The following is a 19512-nucleotide window of genomic DNA, read 5'->3' as shown; positions in this document are numbered from 1 at the left end:
ATCTCTGTCAAACAAATCAATATCTTAAAAAAAAAAAAAATTCTTTACTTCACAGGAGTCAATCTCCCATAGTGGAATTTTAGATCTAACTACAGGCAAGAAAGCTTTTTAATATAGGTAGCAGTCTTGGTAGATTTCAAACTTTACCACTAATTGACTACAATCATTCACATTGCTGGACACATTCTACACCTGATCTTCAACTGTTTACTTTACCAGATGATGAGTTTCTCAAGGGTAAGAACTAAATCTTGTCCATTTTTGTATCTCTAAGGTGCCTGGCTCAGTATACTTTTAAGAAATGTTTTTTCAATAAATAAATCACTTACATTGGTCAAGGTCAAGTGGCTATCAAAGGAAAGACTTCCCCAGTAGCTGTTCATATTTTACACTGCCTAGTTTCAAGTACTAGATGGAGGCCTTATCTGGAGGAGAGGTCCCTGGAAAATAAGATGGTGACAGGAAGAACACTGGTGGTACAACAAAGGGTCTTGGTTTTTCCATTACTGCCTTACAAATGTTGAGCAACTAACATAGGAAACTGGTTACCAGGTGATAAGAAAAGGGCAGATATACTCTGGGAAGGTTTTTTTCCCGAAGACTCTATTTTTTCTTCTTTTGACCAAAAGTCCAGGCTCTGGGTTAACCTGGCTCAGTGTTTTCTGTATTCTAGGGGGTCATTCATATTTCATAGGTTTAAGTGTGACTGAAGTAAGACCATAGTTATGGTCTACCTGATTCAATTAAGGTAGCTTTTTCTTAATAGCCTGCTTTTTATAATCTTATAGGTTAATACTAATACCAATCATACGTTTGTGGTTCCACTGAAAATTTTGTTTAAAAAAAAAAAAAAGCTCCTATTGCTAAAAAGAAAATTTGAAGAGCAATGACTTAGGTTGTTCACCTGTTTCCATATTCATCTCTTCACAATGACCAAAACTCTTTTTTAAGATTATTTATTTACATGCCAGAGAGACAGACAGACAGCGCACAAACAGGGGGAGCAGCAGGCAGAGGGAGAAGCAGGTTCTGTGCTGAGCAAGGAGCCCAATGCGGGACTCAATCCTAGGACCTTGGGATCATGACCTGAGCTGAAGGCAGACGCTTAACCAATTGAGCCACCCAGGTGTCCCACAACGACCAAAATCTTAAATAGTAATTACAGAGAAAGGTGAAGGGAAAAAATACCCAAATGATGCTTTCTACTTTAAGAGCAGGGTGGGTTATGAATATATGCAGGTTGAGGTTCTCTCCAGGATGAGGGCCTTGGGTTGCAGGGCTCACCTTCCCTCTCTCCCTCTGTTCCCAATCCTGGGCTAGATTTACTCTATTGACGAAGTGTCCTTGCATTTAGATTCCCAAGTGATGCAATGTCAAAGACACTGGCTAAATGCACATTTCTGCATATGCTTCTCTTCAACCTTCTTGCCTATCTACTTACTCTGTCAGAAGGGTGGGACCCACAGAAATAAGATCCCCTCTCTCCTTCAAGTCTAAAACTAGTCCTAAACAGTCAATGCAAGCTTCCTTCAAAAAGAGAATAAAGGAGAGAAGCAACACAAGAATCTCTTTTCCACTCAAAACTTTTGCAGATTTCTTCTCTCATTACTCTCATCTGCCTCTGTTCCCTTCCTGTTCAGTGATACCTGAAGGTGGGGGCAGGAGGTGTTTGGGTGATACAGCTGAGGGGGGCACCTTATGGACTGAGCAGTCAGAACCAAGGTTAATATCTCCACTTAGGCCTTTTTTCAGTAGTCTGATCTTAGGTTTAATTATCAGTATTAAAGTGTCTTTATTTGTAAAATGTGGGAAACAGCATAGGCTTAGATGTAAAAACATACTTAGTACATAGCATGGCTTCTAGCAGGTATTTAATAAATAACACATTTCATTTTCATCTTGGCATCACTGCTTCTGCAAGCTCTCCTAAAGTGTCACTGCCTTTCAAAGAGGCGGTGTCTTTGCTTGGAGGAGTTTGAAGTGTGTGTGTGTGTGTGTGTGTGTGTGTGTGTCACTCAGGAAAGTCACTAAAGAGGCTTTAGCACTAGTCCTGGGCCTGCTGACCAAAAGTCCCACTTCTGTGTTAAGTCCAACAGATGCATTCCTAAAGGCAACGTGGCATGAGAGTTAAAGGGGGACTGGGGAAGGTGGGGGACAGAAAAGCCCCTGCAGACTGATGGCTGTCGATCTTCTGGCATAAGTCTGTGGCTACCCTGACCCCCCAGTCCTGTCTTTCCTCACCTCCAGATGCTCTTTTTAGTTAACACTGCCCGATGACCCGCCAGCACAGGAAGCTTGCAGACAGCTATTCTGCCTCTCCTCTTAAATCCTTCAAAGCCTATCACTGATATAATATTGTAAACTCTACAATCAAATGAAGATTATTTAATATGCCTAAGTGGATATGCCATATACCTATGATTCAGTATTTGGATGCTTATAGTGGCCCAATTACAAAACAGCAATCAGAACAGACAATATGATAACCCCTGTCCCAATTTTTATCCATCTTAACCATACACTGTAGCCCTGAAAATGTGAATATACACATTCACTGACTTGCAGTTATATTCCATTCAAACTTTCCTGGGAAGCAAGAAGGTCAAAACTGCCTTAACATAAGAGTATTATTTTGTCTTGTTGATATTTACCCACCTTTTCAGGGCTGCAATTCTTTGAAACGTCCTTTTACATGTCCTTTCTCATCTTGTCAACATCAGCACTTTGCTGCCATTTATTTTCCAAGGACATCTGCCACTTATTGCAACAAATAGCATTAATCTAGCTCAGAGCATGAAGTTTTTTTGATTATTGACTAATAAATGTATAAACATGAGTTCAAGAGAGACAGCACAGGTTGTAAAAAAAAAAAGAAAAGCTAGATATCGAGAATTAAATGAAATTTAAGTGTTTATAACCCCTCAGGCAAGTTGTCCACACGTTGCTAATGCTATGTAAGTATTAAGTTTCCTTACTCCTTTTGTTCCTTTTTAGTATTTCCATCTGTCACTAACTTGTACTGGGACCTTGGGCCAATCAAGACACTTCAACTTTCTCGACTTCGGTTTCCTCAGATCCAAAATTAAGAGCGTTGCCCCCTATCTTTTGTGTTTAAAGTCATTTTTTTCCCTGAATCTTCTCATGACTCCTTCATTGACTATTTGGAAAAAGAGTGGAAAGATTATTTCTGCCACTTTAGGCAAGAAGGTCATTCTGGGATGCTGGGAGGGAATGGAGCCCCATGATTTACTGAACATCTCACGTTAAGCCAGGCACTTTCACATACCTTTATCTTAGCTAACATGCTTCGGGTCAGGCTGGTCTCAGCAAGACAGAACCGCACAGCACTGAAAAGCAAAGGAGAGCTGATGTTAAGTTATCTATCTCTACTTCACATTAATTTCCTAGAAACTCAAAACACTGCAGCTAATTCGACATTGATGTAGCTCAGGGGTCCCCCAGCTTTATCTCACGGCTTAAAACAACGTCACCTCACCATCAAGTCCTGGCAAAACTCAAAATAGAAGCGAGAAGTGCCAAATCAAGGTCCAGTCTCCTTTTAAATACTTTCAAAATAAAAGAACCCCTTCTCTCCCCCGCCCCCTACCCGCGGTGTAAGAGAAACACAGCCCCCGCGCAAACCAGGGAGGCGGCCGCATCCCCATCCTCCGTGTGCTCCCAGCCCTCCCTCAGGCTTCTCGTCTGCGCCCCCGGCGCTCCGGCCCCTCTGCACTCCCCGGGGGACCCCGCCGGCCCGCGAGCGGCGCAGGCCCGCCGCACACACCTCTCGTCCCAGCTTAGGCCCGGGAGAGGTGGAGGACGCGGAAGCGGGAGAGGAAGGGCATCGAGACGCTGAGCTTCCTTCCAGCCGCGCGGTCTGTGGCTCCCACGCCTGCCTGCGTGAAGCGCGACCCCCGGCCCCGACCCCGACCCCACACTCTGCGCGGGGCCGCGCTGGCACGGGACCTCCCTCCTCGGCCGCCGATCTGCTTCCAGGGCAGAGGGAAGAGGCGGCGACGGGGCGGGGCGGGGGCTGCGGCGGGGGCGGGCGCCGACGGCGGGGGAGGGCGCCCGAGCATCCTCGCGGGTAGTGCCGGGCTTTGCAGCGCCGGGCGGAGAGCCGTGCCCACGCCCGCCCGCCGTTCAGCCCCGCACGGACTCGCGGCTCCCCCGCTTGAACCGGAACCTCTTGCGGAGGCCGCCGCCGCCGCCGGGGACCCGGGCGCCGACCGGGGAGCGCTGCGGGGAGGGTGGGGGGAGGCGGCCTGCGCGGCGCCGCCCGCCATGGCCGCGGCGGGGTGAGCTAGGCTCGGCGGCCGCAGTCGCGCGGACCCGAGCGCTCCTTCGCCGCGGACAGGCCCGCCGGATCAGGGCGGGCGAGTGCGGAGGCCGAAGGGGAACCGGGGGAGCCGGGGCCGCCGCCCGCTCGTCGCCGCCGCCGCCGCCGCCCATGGCGAGGCCCCGCCGCCGCCGCCGCTGCTGACCCGGGGGCCGGCCGCGGCTTCCGCCCCCTCCCGCGGCGGCGGGCGGGCGGGCGGGTCTCCCCTCCACGCCCCCGCCGCCCGCGCCCCGCGCCCGCCCGCGCCCCGCTCCCGGGGACCGGGAGGAAGGCGAGAGCGGCAGGAGTCTGGGGGCCACCGAAGATGGGGAACACTACCTCGTGCTGCGTGTCGTCCAGCCCCAAGCTCCGGAGGAATACCCACTCCCGGCTGGAGTCCTACCGGCCCGACACGGACCTGAGCCGCGAGGACACGGGCTGCAACCTGCAGCACATCAGCGACCGGGAGAACATCGACGGTGAGCGCGGGCGAGTCCGGGTCGCGGGGCGGCGGCCTCGCGAGCCTCCTCCTGACGTCCCCACAACCCTCCCGCATCCGCCGTGCTCTGTCTGCACCCCGCGTTTGTGTGGCCGAGGCAGCTGTGGCTTTCTTACCCTGCTTCTGTAATCAGGGCAGGACCGGGTCTTGGTCCCCGTAACCCCGGGAGCTCTGGGGTCTCGGAGACCCCCAGCGGCGTCCCGGCGTGTACCCCCGAGCGAGCGGCGGGGAAACTTTGCCAGCGGGAGGCTCGGGAGTACCGCGGGGGCGGAGGGGTGCAGGTCGAGAGGCTACAAGAGCTGGCCCTTGTCCAGACTTGAGTGGCCAGTGCTGAGGTGCCCCCGCCCCGAGAGCCTGCGTCCAAGGCACTGTGTGAACGTAGCCACAAGCCAAGTTATTCCCGGGAATGGTGAGCTCGTTTGTCCTTTAGAAGGCGAAGGGAATGGATGATCCCTGGCGTAAAGGAGGAGTGAATCCCATTTTGGAATTAGTCTCTGCCTGGAGTTGGGAGAACAGGGTTGTTGTGTATCCGCTTCCCCACGGAAACTTAAAAATTGATCCCAATTGGCAGTTCCTTATTTCCGTTAAAAACTTAAAAAAGGATTTTTGTGTGTGTGCAGGATTGGAGTCAAATAGCTTCACCTGAAAACGGAAAAAACAAAACAAAACTACAAACTCAATTATTTTCAAAATGGTTTGGAGACATCTTTGGGTTGTCACCCAGTTTTTGCTTGGGGCAGAATTACAGTCCTGTGGATTTCTGACTGAACTGAGTGATGTTTGGTTTGGTTTTTATAAAGGACTGATCACTGCACCTAGTAATGTGTGTTTGTTTATGTCCCACAGTAGATCCATTAGTACTAATTTGTCCTTAAGGTATGTGGCTTAATATGGATAGGTAGTTTCTGCATCATGCTTGAAACACAGTTGCATAATTTCAACTTAAAAAAATGTGAAATTGGAAATGTATTCTTGTGATAACGTGGTTTTTCTTTTTTTAAACCCCAAGTCTTCTCCCAGTTGATATAGTTGAACTAAGATGAAAAAATTTCTTGTGTGAGTGAATTGACACAACTTTGTGATAAGTCCCATTCTTGACAGCTTTAGAGATGGAGAATTCCCTCTAGTGTGGAAATTTAAACTCTGCTAAGGGAAAAATTTTTCTCATTGTTTGGTCTCTTAATTTCTTCTAAATAGTAATGCCATCTCTGCAGGACAGCAAGTTTATTAAATGAGTACCATGTATTAAAGGGACTAATAGAACATCTGGTTTATAGTAAGCACTTAGTAAATTAGGGTTCCACATTATATTTCAGGTTTAGAAAATATCTTAATCTCTTTAGATGTCTTTGAACTACAGTTATACTTTAAATTCATGCATTTAAAGGCATCCGGAAGGATATTAAGGTCTGGTCTTTTTTTTTTTTTTTAAGATTTTACTTATTTATTTGTCAGAGAGAGAGAGAGCCCGTGTGCACAAGTGAGCACGAGCACACACACAAGCAGGCACAGTGGCAGGCAGAGGCTGAGAGAGAAGCAGGTTCCCTGGGGGGCAAGGAGCCTGATGCGGACTCGATTCCAGGACCCTCGGATCATGGCCTGAGCTGAAGGCAGTGGCTTAACCGACTGAGCCACCCAGGCATCCCAAGGTCTGGTCTGTCTTGATCACTGGTATGGTCCAAGCATCTGGAGGTTATGTCTAGCATACATTAAATATTTAATAAGTGCTTTTTTTTTTTAAAGGAATAGATGAATGAATGAGTTTATTATAGAAAGCCATTACTCCAGAGAATATTGTTTAAATAGTGAATTAACATTTCTGGTTTTTAAACTAGCACCATCTTATGAATTGAGTTCTGGGGTAAAAAGTCACTATGAATTTAGGTTAGAAATCTTTATAACCAGCCCTAGAGTCTCTTACAGTCTCCTGTTATCCTGACCTAACAAAGCAAGAGTTGGTGGTCTTCCAAATGTTTTCTGAAAGCTGACTTGATGACCAAAACTGAGATTTCTTTCAAATGAAGTAACACACAATACTAGTCTATTTTTCTCTGGCAAAATCCTTCTAAGACTTACTGCCAAATACCTGGTTATAATTACTCTTCCCCTCCCCAACCCCACCCCGTTTCCTCTCTATAGTCAATAATAGTATGCAGCATGGCTCTAAGAAACATTAATCTTCCTTTTGTCTGCATTTTCCTAATTCATTATGTAAAAATAAAGCCTCTTCCCAATATTAGCGTGTAACATGGAGAAATTATTTGCAAATGTTTTTGCCTATCAGCATTGTGTAAGACTGGCTGATTCACTATTTAAACAATATTCTTTCTGTCTCGCCAAATTCAATAGATAATACCTATCTATCTGTGGTTCTCAGCATTGGTTTCAGTTACACCAGAAATCTAGGACTGGTCCTTGGCATTAATATGTTTAAAGTTCTCCAGGTAATTTGAAGATGCAGGTAGGGTTGAGAATCCCTGGCTGGGTAAGTCTGTTCAGGGACATTTTCCGTAGAAATTCATTCAGTGTCAGAAGCTGGGAGAAGAGAACAGACTTGTTTAAGTTAAATAGCATATAGAAATAGGTATAGATTGTAACTTCTGAATTATATTGATAGATGATTAGTAAACATTTAAAAACTATAGCTGAAGCATTCTTGAATATATCACAAAAGCCAAAGTGCTCAAGTACCATCTTTATCCTTAGAGACATCTTAGACAACTAGAATTGAAAGGTTCCGAGAAGTTCATGAGGCTTCTGTGATAGGTCAGTTTCTTAAAAATCACAGAAACGAGGTTTGAATCCATGTTTTCCCTGCCCAAAACTTACAATGGGTAATATTTGTCCTATAATATTTCAGGACTGAGTTAAGGCAGTTAGGCTTCCATGACACCTACCAGCAACTTGCCCTGTCTTTGAACTCAAGTGTACCTTAGTATTAGATTATTTATGTTTTTGGAAGTATTTATTAGACTCATCACCTCCCTAGGTATTATTTCTCGTAAAATTCTTCTGAGATTGAGAATTAACAAAAAGACTTAATGACAATGATAGTAATATTTGCAGCCATTATATATTATTTATTCTGTGCTAAATGCTGCTCTAACTGCTTGATATCTCTTTAGTCATTTAGTATTCACAATAACCCTATGGATAATATTATCCTTACTTTAACACAAAAAATGAGGCGGAGAGAGGAAAAACGACTTGCCTACAGTCATATAGCCAGTAATGGACACATGGGTACTTTCCATTGTTGCTTGATTAGCAAGCCATCGCACATTTACTAGTCCTGGGGTTGCTTTCTGGGAGAGGGTATCCATCTTTGTAGTCATAGCCACAGATTCTCTGAGAAGAAACATCATGTATGTTTAATAAACTGGCCTTTCCTGGTTAGATTATTGCTGTGGGAGGAGAGAAAAAGGGGTGGACTTAAAGAGAATTTAAAATTTGATGAGACTAAGTAAATCAGGATAGAATGCCTATAACATCTGTGCCAAAGTGTCACTTATGGTTTTGCCTCAAAATAATTGCTAGCAATTTCATCCTTTGTAGCTCAGCTCTCTTCTTTGACAACCCAATTTTTCCAACATCCTGTATCCAGTCTGCTAGAAAAGAATGGCTCTCAACCTTCAAAATATATCCAGAATCCAAACATTTCTTAAAACCTCTCCTGCTGCTTGTCTCAGCTAAGATACCCAACTGATAGACTTGCTTCTACCCTTGCCCACGACAGTCTGTTCTCAAACAAACATGGCAACAAACTTGGCAACCATGGTGAGAGCCTTTTATGAACTTTAATGTTTGGCTCCTCTGTTCAAAAACTGCAGTGACTCCTTATTTCATATCAAGTAAAAGTTTTTACAATGGACTTTTACCATGGATAGAGTTGTTAAAATGGACTTCAAGGCCCTGTGTGATCTGCCTGCCTTCCTCACTCAACTTGCCAGCTCACTCTAGCCACACTGGCATCCTTCAGTGCTGTTCCTTGAGTACACCTGCCATGCTGTCACACTAGGGTCTTTGCTCTGTCTCTTTGTCTGGAATGTTTTTCTGTGTTTCCTCTTGGCTCTCTCAACTGCCTTCAGTCTTGGTTCATGCCTCATCTTTTCAGTGAGGCCTTCCTGATGGCCCCCTTTAACATCTCTCCTATTACCCCATCAGCAATCCTAGTATACATTCTCTGAATTATTGTTTCTTACATATTGCCTATAATATGTAAATATGATATATTATATAGATAATAGTAATGTACCTACTGGTACGTAAATTTCAGTAGAACATTTTCGTTTTGTTTGCTGATTCATTTTGTTTCCCTAAGGGTCTTTTATCCTGAAGATACTCTATATTTGTTTGAATGAATGAGTGAAGTCAGCAACTTACTGACATAGGAGTTAGAGTACATCATGTGTATTTATTGCATAAGAAGAATAGGAGGGAAGTAGAGAAAGACCGAGACCTGTAATAATGAAAGTGGAGTGGATATGAAACGTTTTGGTTTGTTTGTGTTTTAACCTGAGAGATAGCAGGTAGAGTGAAACCCTGAAAATGAAACTTAAGAAAGGGTTTAAAGCATCACAAAAGGAAAAACAAAACAAAACAAAACAAAACAAAAAACAAACCTATACCAAAGCAAATCATGGCTAATTGTAGTCTATTTAACAGTGTGATATGTTTAGTCTTTTTCCTTATCTCTTAAGATGAATGGCTTTAGCTGTGGCCTTAAATCCTTAAAGATCAAAATGAGGCCAAAATAGTTAATAAACCAAAAAGTACAACTTGAACATATGTAATTATGAACTTAGCTACTCCTGGTGATTTTCTTTATTAATTGTGAAGTGTTCTAAGATATATAGCAAATGATGTTTTAACTTCTGTAGTCGGAGAAACTAGAAGCCGAAGGGGCTCATCCTAGGTCAGGGAAGGATAACGGGGGGAAAGTACACTCACTGTTACAAGGGTGGGGAGACAAAGGAGCAATTTATGAGCTAAGCACCTGTTACAGAATTAGCTTAAATTACTGCCCTTGGTTTCTTTGGCTCTCTACAACCTCATCTCTTTGGGTTTCTTCTTGTGTGTCAGATCCACTTAGCATTTCCAGCCTGCTGGACAAAACCCATACCTGTGGATTTTCATTCCAGACTAAGATTTATTAGCTGCACTGCCTGCAAGATTTGTGAAGACACCCTGACCAAGCATGCACTGGCGCGTATTAGGCAGTGTGGAGAGGTGCACCTTAAAGGTTTGTGGAGAGTGCCATTCTCCAGAGCACCAATGAAGATTTCATGACCTTTACTTACTTATTTTCCTCTCTAGTTTAGAAGTGTGGAGTCATTTGCTCCCCATCTTCATTTACAGATAAGGAAATTGAATCTTGGAGAGGTGCAGTCTCTTGCCCAGGTCATATAGATCATGGACAAGGGTAGTAGAATTTATTGTGTGTTAACTTTGGGCCAAGTGCTATGCTAATTACTTGACTTGTATTGTCTTTTAAAAATCTCTGTCATTCTTCCTATTTTACAGTAAAGAAATTGAGACTGAAAAGTTAAGAAATTTGCTCAAGGTTTCATAGCTGGTTAGTGTCAGAGTTGGAATTCAGTCTGCTATCACTTGCTAGAGCCCCACATCCCAACTATCCTGTGACAGCTACTTAGGGAGTGACCTGGGTCTAGAAACTGACCCCCTGTCATCATGCCTGGCCCATGCCCACTTTGTTTTTTTTTTTTTTTTTTTAAAGATTTTATTCATTTATTTGACAGAGAGAGAGATCACAAGTAGGCAGAGAGGCAGGTAGAGAGAGAGAGAGGAGGAAGCAGGCTCCCTGCTGAGCAGAGAGCCCGATGCGGGACTCGATCCCAGGATCCTGAGATCATGACCTGAGCTGAAGGCAGCGGCTTAACCCACTGAGCCACCCAGGCTCCCGCCCACTTTGTTTTAAGACATTCATTCATTGCCTGTATGGTACTTTGAGATTAGGATTTTTACTTTACTGCTTACTTTTTGAGAAACGTGAAGATTAAATAATTTTATAGAATGGTAGATATTTTCACTCTTTTCTACAGAGCTCATTGTCTTTATCATCTTGAGATGAATTACTCTCAGATTTCTGACTGGATGAAACTAACACAAAGATTAAATTCATTCCTATCTAGGAAAGGGTAGAACCAAAAGGAAAAAAAGAAACAAGATGCAAGATATGTGAGTGGCTTTGAAATTCTGTTTTAGTCACATAGGGTCAGAAATTTGGCTCCAATCGTGTCCTGTTGGGCTTACTTGAAGGAAACAGCATTTGCTATTTTCACAAGAGTGTTATTGACAGTATCATGCCTGTCATACTTCAAAGTACGAATCCTCTCATGAGTCAACAAGAAGGCAGTCAGGGTGCGTCCACAGCGGTTGATCTCTTGCATTCAGTATCATTTTCAGCTTGTTACCTGCAAGGAGGGAGAGAGTTCACTTTCTCTGCCATATTTAGTGTCAGCTTGAAACATTGAGTAGTATATTGCTGGGAATCTTGGTGAGGACACCGTTTGTTCTCTGTTTTCTGAGACTCAACATTATTCTGCCTTTGCTGAAGAATGAGGTGGAACTCAAGAAGGATAAGTCCAGGACGAGCTCTTCCCGGGGGTTTACAGGATGTGCCTCTAGCTCTCTGAAGTGTGTTGGAGGGCAAAGAGCAGGAGCTCAGTAATCAGGAGACTCATGTTCCAGACATGGCTCTGCCTTTATTGTGGGCCCTCCATCTTGGTGAGCCTCACTTTTCTCTCTGCTTAAAAAGAATGTGCTTAAAAATGCTGCCTAGCTTTATTAAGCTCTGAGGTACCTAAAACGAGAATCAAAATCGGGCTAAAATGCTTCCAGAAAATACTTGATGAATATATGTTATTATGAACATGGTCCTCATGTTGATTTCCTTGCATTAAATATTAAGTGTGTTCCAAGATCTACAATAAATTATGTTTGAACTTTCCATAATCAGAGAAGCTGGGAGCCTGAGGGGCTTATCCTAACAAAGACATCACTGCAGTCAGTGTTCTTAAGGTGGTGCCAGAAGGATAACTGGAATTTTGGACCTGGATAAGATGAGGTTATACAGAGCTGTATGACCTTTGAATGAGAAGCTTGCTGGTAGTTGAACTTAGAATAGAAATACTGCTCTAATACTAGTTTTCCGGGTTGGGGTTGCATCTCTCCCAAGTCACACGGTGATGTCCTGCAGTGAGCAGTGGTACTCCTGGAGATAATAGACCCCACCCAAACAGTCCCTTGACTCTGTCATGGAAAGTAAATTGCTAGGAATGTTAATATTGGACCCTTAGATGGAGGCTGAAGACACCAGGGTTTTGTCTTTTTTGTTTTTGTTTTTTGTTTTTAATCAGAGCAGGTCTTAAGGCTTATGTATGCATACATTTATTATGTTAAAATACTTCTTTAAGTAAAAGGGAATTGATGGGCTGAGAAATGAGCTCAGGCAGCTTGAAACAAGTTATTGGGGGCTGTTTGCGGCCATTTCTTTCCATAAAGTCTAGCTAGATCCACAACTGCAGAGAGCTCAGAAGATATCTAACGCACTTTTCCTTTCCCTTCCTCTGCTGTTCATGTTGTTTGTAGCTGTTTCCTATGGCTCTCTTACTTTGCTTCTTCTAGGGGCTCCTCTTTCTGTCTGACTCTTGGAGGAAAAGGGGTGTTTCAAAGCTCCAACTGAGTGTTGTCATACAAATTGACATATACCTCAAGTCAGCAAGATTTTGCCTGGAAATTCTTGGTGAAGCTGAGAAAAGAGGTCATCTCCAGGGCTGATTAGCTACAAACTACAACACGCTGGGCATCTCTATTGCCTCACCAGGAAGTGGTTGCTTTCAAATACTGGATTGGGAAACCTTGAAATATTCTTTTTTTCCCCCCTCACCTTTGTCAGAATATTGACATTTTATACATTACTTTTGACTTTGTAAAGAAACTTTTATTTATTTTTTTATTTTTTAAAATTTTTAAATTTTTTTTTTAGATTTTATTTATTTATTTGATAGACAGAGATTGTAACTAGTCAGAGAGGCAGGCAGGGAGAGAGAGGAGGAAACAGGCTCCCTGCTGAGCAGAGAGCCCGGTGGGGCTTGATCCCAGGACCCCGGGATCATGACCTGAGCTGAAGACAGAGGCTTTAACCCACTGAGCCACCCAGGTGCCCCGAAACTTTTATTTTTTTATTTTATTTTATTTTTTTAAAGATTTTACTTATTTATTTGACAGAGAGAGATCACAGGTAGACGGAGAGGCAGGCAGAGAGAGAGAGAGAGGGAAGCAGGCTCCCTGCTGAGCAGAGAGCCCGACGCGGGACTCCATCCTGAGATCATGACCTGAGCCGAAGGCAGCGGCTTAACCCACTGAGCCACCCAGGCGCCCGAAACTTTTATTTTTGATTTGTTTTTTAGTATGGCTGAAAAATTCTGTTCTAAAAAAGGAGTTCTAAAATGTTTGGGTGATTGTAACATTTCTGGGCTAAGTGTTCCCTTTCCCATGGTTATATGACTTTGATAAAAAATTATCATAACCTGGTTTTATTACTCTGTAGCCACATTCCCTAGTACATGTTATTTTAATTCCTGGGTCATTATTTTCTGATCTTTGCGCCTTACTTGAGATGTAGAGTGGGGTTTCATTGGGTGTGATAGTTGTGAGTGCCATGGTCAGTGGAGATGTACTAGCATCAGTAGACCTGTCAGCTGGTGTTTGGCACTGAGAAAAGTACAGCTGGAGTACACGAAAGATAATTGTTAGCAACTCAGTTGCATCCTTGGCCGTTTCTTTGTGAGCCTTGTAGATATATCTTAGTTGGACGGTGAAATGCAAGTCACTTCTATTTTGGACACATCTGGTTATAGACCTTCTGGCATTAAGGAGGCAGAATCGGAAATACCCTCCATGGGAGTGCATATGTAATATAACTGAGTGTTGCAAAACCAGGAATGTAGTGTTTAAAGCATTTTCTAAACAGATTCTTTCCTGTATATGGTTGCTTTTGCTCTTGGTTGGCAAAAAGGGAAAAGAGAAGTTATTAAACATATTTTGATATATTTGGTAAACTCTTTATCTTACTTTACCAAACTTTTTTCAAATTTACCATTAATCAGAGAAATTAGTGCATGGATAGATGGGTTAAGATGTTTTTTCTTTGCCTTTCAAGAAAAGGTTTCACTCTAAATTTAGTATTCTGTCCATTAATGAATCTATATTTTTTTAGGGTATTAATTGATTACAGATATTCCATTAAGTATAATCATAATTATCCTTTAAATTATTTCTGTTTTTTAGGTATGGATCCAGACTTTGTATAGTTGCTTAAAAGTCTAGGTTTTAGGGCTTCTGTGTACCCTATTAGAGTCTGGGTTGAGAAATGAAATCATGATGCTGTGTTTAATTCAGTTTCAAAAATTTCAAACTCACAAATTCATCAAGGATTACTTCATTTAGAGTGAGCATTACTTTTGAAAGTTTATATGGATAATTTTATTTTCCCACAGCCTCCAGCTGTGTGTAAGTGATGGGCTGTTATTTTAATGTGTAGTTTTATTTGAAAAGCATGGGTAAACAGGGTTTACATAGCATTAGAGATTGCCTTCTGTCTCTTGAAAGCTAAAATTGGTGTTACTGAAAAGATACAAATTGTTTATTTGCTTTAATTTTAGCATATCTTTTCTATAAAATAAATCTAATATCTGATTTTTCTATTTCTTATATATTGTAGGAAGAGCCGAGAAAGCCTGGTAAAGCCAGTATTCAAAGTGTGACTTTAATTATTAACCACTCAGGGATAAATTTTTTTTTTTTTTTTCACTCAGGGATAAATTTAAGGGGTGGGGAGCATATTCTTGTTTTGCAAACCATTTGCTTCTGCGGAAGACGGCTTTTTCTGCCAGCCCATGTATCTGAAGCGCCGTGCAAGCTCTGCGAGCACACTTGGCTGTGTGTAGAGCTCTCTTCTGCAGTAGGAGGGTTACTTTGTAACTCATGTTTTGAAGCTGTTGGCAGCCCCTGGGTGTTTGGAAGTGAAGTACATGAAGAGAGAAGGTGAGGAGGAGCTGTGACAGCATTGTTAAGGTGGGACAAGTCAGGGGGCACCCAGATACAAGACAACATGGCATGCACTGCAACAGCCCAGCAAGGCCCTGAGTGATAAAGAATAGGCCTCCGTAGTGGATTGGTTGCTTTTATATTGGGTGTGTTCTGGATGCCTCTGCATCCCTGAGAACGATTTGGGGTGGATAGCAAGCATGGCAGTGACTTTCAGAGTTGATAGAGATGTTCTGCTGGGAGAGGCCCTGTGGAATTCTGACATGAAACCAGGAGACTGGCTATCCAGACAATATTTTCTTCTCTCATTTAAGTAGTGAGTATTCTGGGACGCCTGGGTGGCTCAGTCAGTGAAACTGTTGCCTTCGGCTTAGGTCATGATCCCAGGATCTGGAATCAAGTCCCGCATCGGGCTCCTTGCTTGGCAGGGAGCCTGCTTTTCTCTCCGCCTCTGCCTGCCACTCTGCCTGTTAGTGCCTGTGCTCTCTCTCTCTCTCTCTCTTACAAATAAATAAATAAAATCTTTAAGTAGTAAATATTCTGAGGACCATTTGTGGGGTTTTTTGACAATGAAATTTATTCTTGTGCCTGGATATTTCTAAGACAACACTGTGATAGGACTAGAAGGAAAGAATGAAGGGGATTGTGGGAAGGAGTGTTGGGCCGAAGTGAAAGTTTGAGAGCAGAGGGCTCATGTGGGTAGATGAGTGTGGACATTAGTCTGTTAAATGGCAGCCAGCTACCTTAGGCATGGCTTAATTTCGCCTTGTCTTTGCCCTCCTAGTCTCCTGTGTCCTCAGACTAGATGTGTGCATTCACTTTGGGAATGAAAGGTTGATAGTTCAAGACATCAAATGAGTGTTTTCCCCTTGCTCTCTGTGTCTGACTTTAACATGGTTTGAAAAATGTGATGTCAAACTACAATACTGATGTCCAGTCAAGAAGGACAGTCTGTAAATTGCCTGTATAGTTTTTGGTTTTTTATTCCTCAAAGTAGCATTCATAAATGGGTTTTTGTCTTGTTTAGCCACATTCACGTGTGAAAGTATATTCACTTGAGCCTAGCTTCTTAGAATAAAATTCTGGAACCCTTTCAGTAAAGCAGAGTTCTGAAGCTGTGCCAGGGTTTCACAACCTTGGCATTATTGATACTTTGGGTGGGATAATTCTTTGTTGATGGGGGGGGGGCTGCACTGTCCATGCAGGATGATTAGCAGTGTCCCTGACTCTGCCCAGTAGGTGCGGGTAGCGTCTTCCCACCCTCAGTCATGACACCACAAATGTAATTGCCAAGTATAATTTCCCCAAGGGGGCAACTCTCCTCCTACTCCTCTTCAGAACCATTGAGTTACAGGTTCCAGGATTAAAGGGAAAAAGAAACCTTAGAGCAACTTCCTAAGGGTTCTACTATCTCTGTCACTTTGACACATTCAAGGCCTGGGTGTGGAACTTCAGACTCTAGGCTGCACAGCTCCAGGGGCTGCCATTAACTCCAGACTTGATGTCATTGTCCTGCCCCTCCTCCACCAGTTTTGCATAGGAATGCATTGTTTGTTTGGACTCCTTAGAACTAGCATCATGTTCTAAGATGGTGCTCCTAATGGTATTTTTGACAGAAAAGACATTGCTTGCAGTTCTGACCATGGGTAGTAGGAAAGCTTTTGGTGTGTACCGGGAGGGTGTGTAGTTTCTTTACTTAAATTCAAAAATCACTTAATTTTCTTCCTTTATAGCTTCCCTTCCCTCCCTCCCTTCCTTTTTGGTGTAACTTACTGAAAGGTGTGATAAGTTTTCTTCTTTTAGCCAAGAGTTTTAATTTTATTTTTTACTCAATTTTAAAAATCAGCTAGTCCTGTGTGTGGGTTTTTCACATTTTATAGTACTGACAGTGGACCCTCCTTTTGAGAGTCTGTTATGATGAGGAATATAAAAATGGAAGGCCTATTAGAATATGTAATTCTCTGAACTGACTGTGTTTTCTGCAGTAGCTTTGGCTTGGTTTGACAAGTGTTCAGTACAATTTAGTATTTTTGTGGACCTTTTGAAATCTCATCAGCCACAGCTTGACGACCTGGCCCTCTGAGGCAGGCAGTGAACAGAATGAGTGCTTCATTCAGCCGTCTGATACTCAAGAACATCTTAGTAGAAACCTTTGGGGGAAAAAAAAAATCCCTCGGTTGCATCTGTCTTGCATTGTTATACTCTTAAGGAAAAAATATTTAGGGAAGTACCTATTTAAATTATTTGATTTCAAGAGTCAGTTTCTTTACTTGAGAACACTTCTGCTGGAATAAGGAAATGGTGGTGTTGGTTTCTTGAAATAGAGGTTAAAAATTCAAGTCTTGAATTGTAGCTTGTCTAGGTGAAGAATGCTCCAAAAAATGTGGTGATGTTGTATTCCTGACAAACATTTCCTCTAAAAATATTTGAACCAAAAATGTCAGTTCGAAAATGCCTTAGTGTAAGGTAAAGATACAAGTGGAAGTGATTCTTCCTTTTTAAAAAATTTTTTAAGAAAGATTTTATTTATTCATTTGAGAGGGAGACTATAGAAGCATGAGGCGGGGGTTGGGGGGAGGAGGAAGCAGACTCCCCAGCACAGGGCTCCATCCCAGGAGCTCAGGGATCAGGACCTGAGCTGAAGGCAGACGTTTAACCGACAGAGCCATCCAAACACCGTAGAAGTGATTCTTGAAGTTAAAGATATTTTCCCAAAGCCTGAGGTTTGAAAATGTAAGGTCGACCCCTTCTATGCAATGTAGCACGTATTATTTGTCAGGAAACATTATTATAAAAGTACAGCTATTCATTAGAGAGGTGGTTTTCAGCACTCTTGTTACAGGACACAGAGAAAAACGGAGTTGTTGGAGCCATTACTCAGAGATTGAGAAGGCTCCTGGTAGAGAGATGGGAAGACCAAGTCAGTGGTGCTGTGACTATTCCTGGGGCTGTCAGTGTCTGCAGAACCATGTCGTAGCATTATTTGGAGTCATAAGGAGGAGCCACTCCTTGTTCATGTGTCCCATCTGGAAGAGACATGGAAGTTAAACTCATCAGCACAAGTCAAGTCATGCAGAAACAGCTGGACCTCGGATATTTTCTCCCTCTTCTTTTTGTATTCTCCAAAGTGAAATTGAATATTGTTTTAAGAGTGAAACTAAAGTTTAACCAACGCTAGTATATGCTTTTTCCATGAAATAAGCTCTCTCAGGGAAGATCCAGCCTTACTAGACCCAAGTGTATTGAGTTCTTTGAGTTGGTTTTCAAATACAAATGATACACAAAGCCTGTTTGCACAAAATGAAAATGACAAAACATATTTTGTACTACTTACATAAGGGTTCTTAGCAGTTTGTGGGGACCAGGGACATAATTCTGAAATAGAAAATTATGATAATAGAATATTTAAGATATTTTCATTTTAAGCATAGAAAAACATTGGAACAAGATGAACGAAAATGCTTCTTATGAGGTGCCCTTACGGGACCTCTTTTGGTGAGCAGGTAACTAGCTCATTGTTAGGGTATTGTATACAAAGGGTTATTTATAACGAATGGAAATCATATGCTCTTAATAAAGACCAATGTTGCTTTTGAGTGTCGTTAGCCTAACAGTCTGTGGAGCCATTTCTCGTTGAACAGCTTGGTGGTTCAGTTCAGCCAGACTGTGATGGGAGTGATCACCAGGATCGAAGTTAGCTGTGTTGTTTCTGACGGTGTAGATTATTCATCTGATTTTAGGCGTTATTATAGGATGCTTGGTGTATGATGTTTTGGCCTTCATTTCACTTTTTTATTAGTCCACTGAGGTTTATCTAATACATGTATGTCTCTCTTGTTTTTTATTTGAAAATAACTTAATGTTGATGGTGGGAATCATTGGGAGGTGGCTGAAAGCTGATCACAAAATTATTATTATTATTTTTTCCAGAGTTCAAACATGGTGACAGGTTTCCAGTTTGGAATTCTCACTATAGATGAAGAGACCGACCGTATTAAGCAGAATGCTTAATACTGTAAGGAGTTAAGCAAGCAGAGAAGTTAGGGAGTTCCTTTCTTTTCTAAACTAGTATTTTAGCAAGTGGTAAATCCCCTATGTGGAAATGATTCCAGAATGTGTTGTCTTCAGCCACAGAGAAGAAGTTGGAGAGGAAGTGGAATTCAGGAAGCAAGTGTTGCTGAGAGATGCTTATTCTCTCAGGGGCCTGCTCCTGATCGGTACCCGCAGTGCGGAGGCTCAAGTCATAACAACTGTCGTCCATAGATATACTGGCCCTGAGGAGGGGGCATTTTTCTTTTCTTTTTTTTTTTTTTTTTCAGATTATATTTATTTATTTATATAATAGAGACGGAGAGGGAGAAGCAGACTCCCCACTGAGAAAGCAGGGCTTGATCCCAGGATCCTGAGATCATGGCCTGAGCTGAAGGCAGACACTTAAACGACTGAGCCGCCCAGGGACTCCAGGAGGGACATTTTTAAGAAGTGTGAGAATTTGATCCCCCCCACCCCCACCCCCAACCAGGAGTTTAAGGTTCACTTTTTCAGTAGGTCAACAAACATTAGTTCCTCCACGGATATGTTCCCAGCTGGATACCTGGAATGCAAGATCAGTGTAACTCGAACC

The 19512-nt window shown here is 42.8% G+C and overlaps 2 protein-coding genes across 4 annotated transcripts in view; one reads left to right on the top strand and one right to left on the bottom strand.

Moving 5' to 3' along the window:
* Positions 1–4452, bottom strand: part of LOC123388843 (predicted GPI-anchored protein 58) — a 51249-nt gene extending 46797 nt beyond the window's left edge. The window contains exons 1-3 of the mRNA XM_045069126.1: positions 4156–4452; positions 3785–4098; positions 3287–3347 (exon numbers count right to left, since the gene is read on the bottom strand). Coding sequence (XP_044925061.1) covers positions 3287–3347; positions 3785–4098; positions 4156–4452 — 672 coding nt within the window. The remainder of the gene's footprint in view (positions 1–3286; positions 3348–3784; positions 4099–4155) is intronic.
* Positions 1–19512, top strand: part of CCNY (cyclin Y) — a 242147-nt gene that overhangs the window by 6702 nt on the left and 215933 nt on the right. The window contains exon 1 of one of the 3 annotated variants that reach the window (XM_004774316.2): positions 4507–4797. The exons of 1 other annotated variant lie outside the window; for it this stretch is intronic. In XM_004774316.2, coding sequence (XP_004774373.1) covers positions 4644–4797 — 154 coding nt within the window. In that variant the 5' untranslated portion in view covers positions 4507–4643. Of the gene's footprint in view, positions 1–4506; positions 4798–19512 lie in introns of those variants that run through there. One more of the 3 variants, XM_004774320.2, reaches the window with a different exon arrangement.

Source organism: Mustela putorius, unplaced genomic scaffold (genome assembly GCF_011764305.1).
Source record: "Mustela putorius furo isolate JIRA1106 unplaced genomic scaffold, ASM1176430v1.1 tig00003913_pilon_pilon_pilon, whole genome shotgun sequence".
Lineage (NCBI taxonomy): Eukaryota > Metazoa > Chordata > Mammalia > Carnivora > Mustelidae > Mustela > Mustela putorius.
Note: the sequence above shows the minus strand (reverse complement) of the source record. Positions and strands in the feature narration are given on the sequence as shown.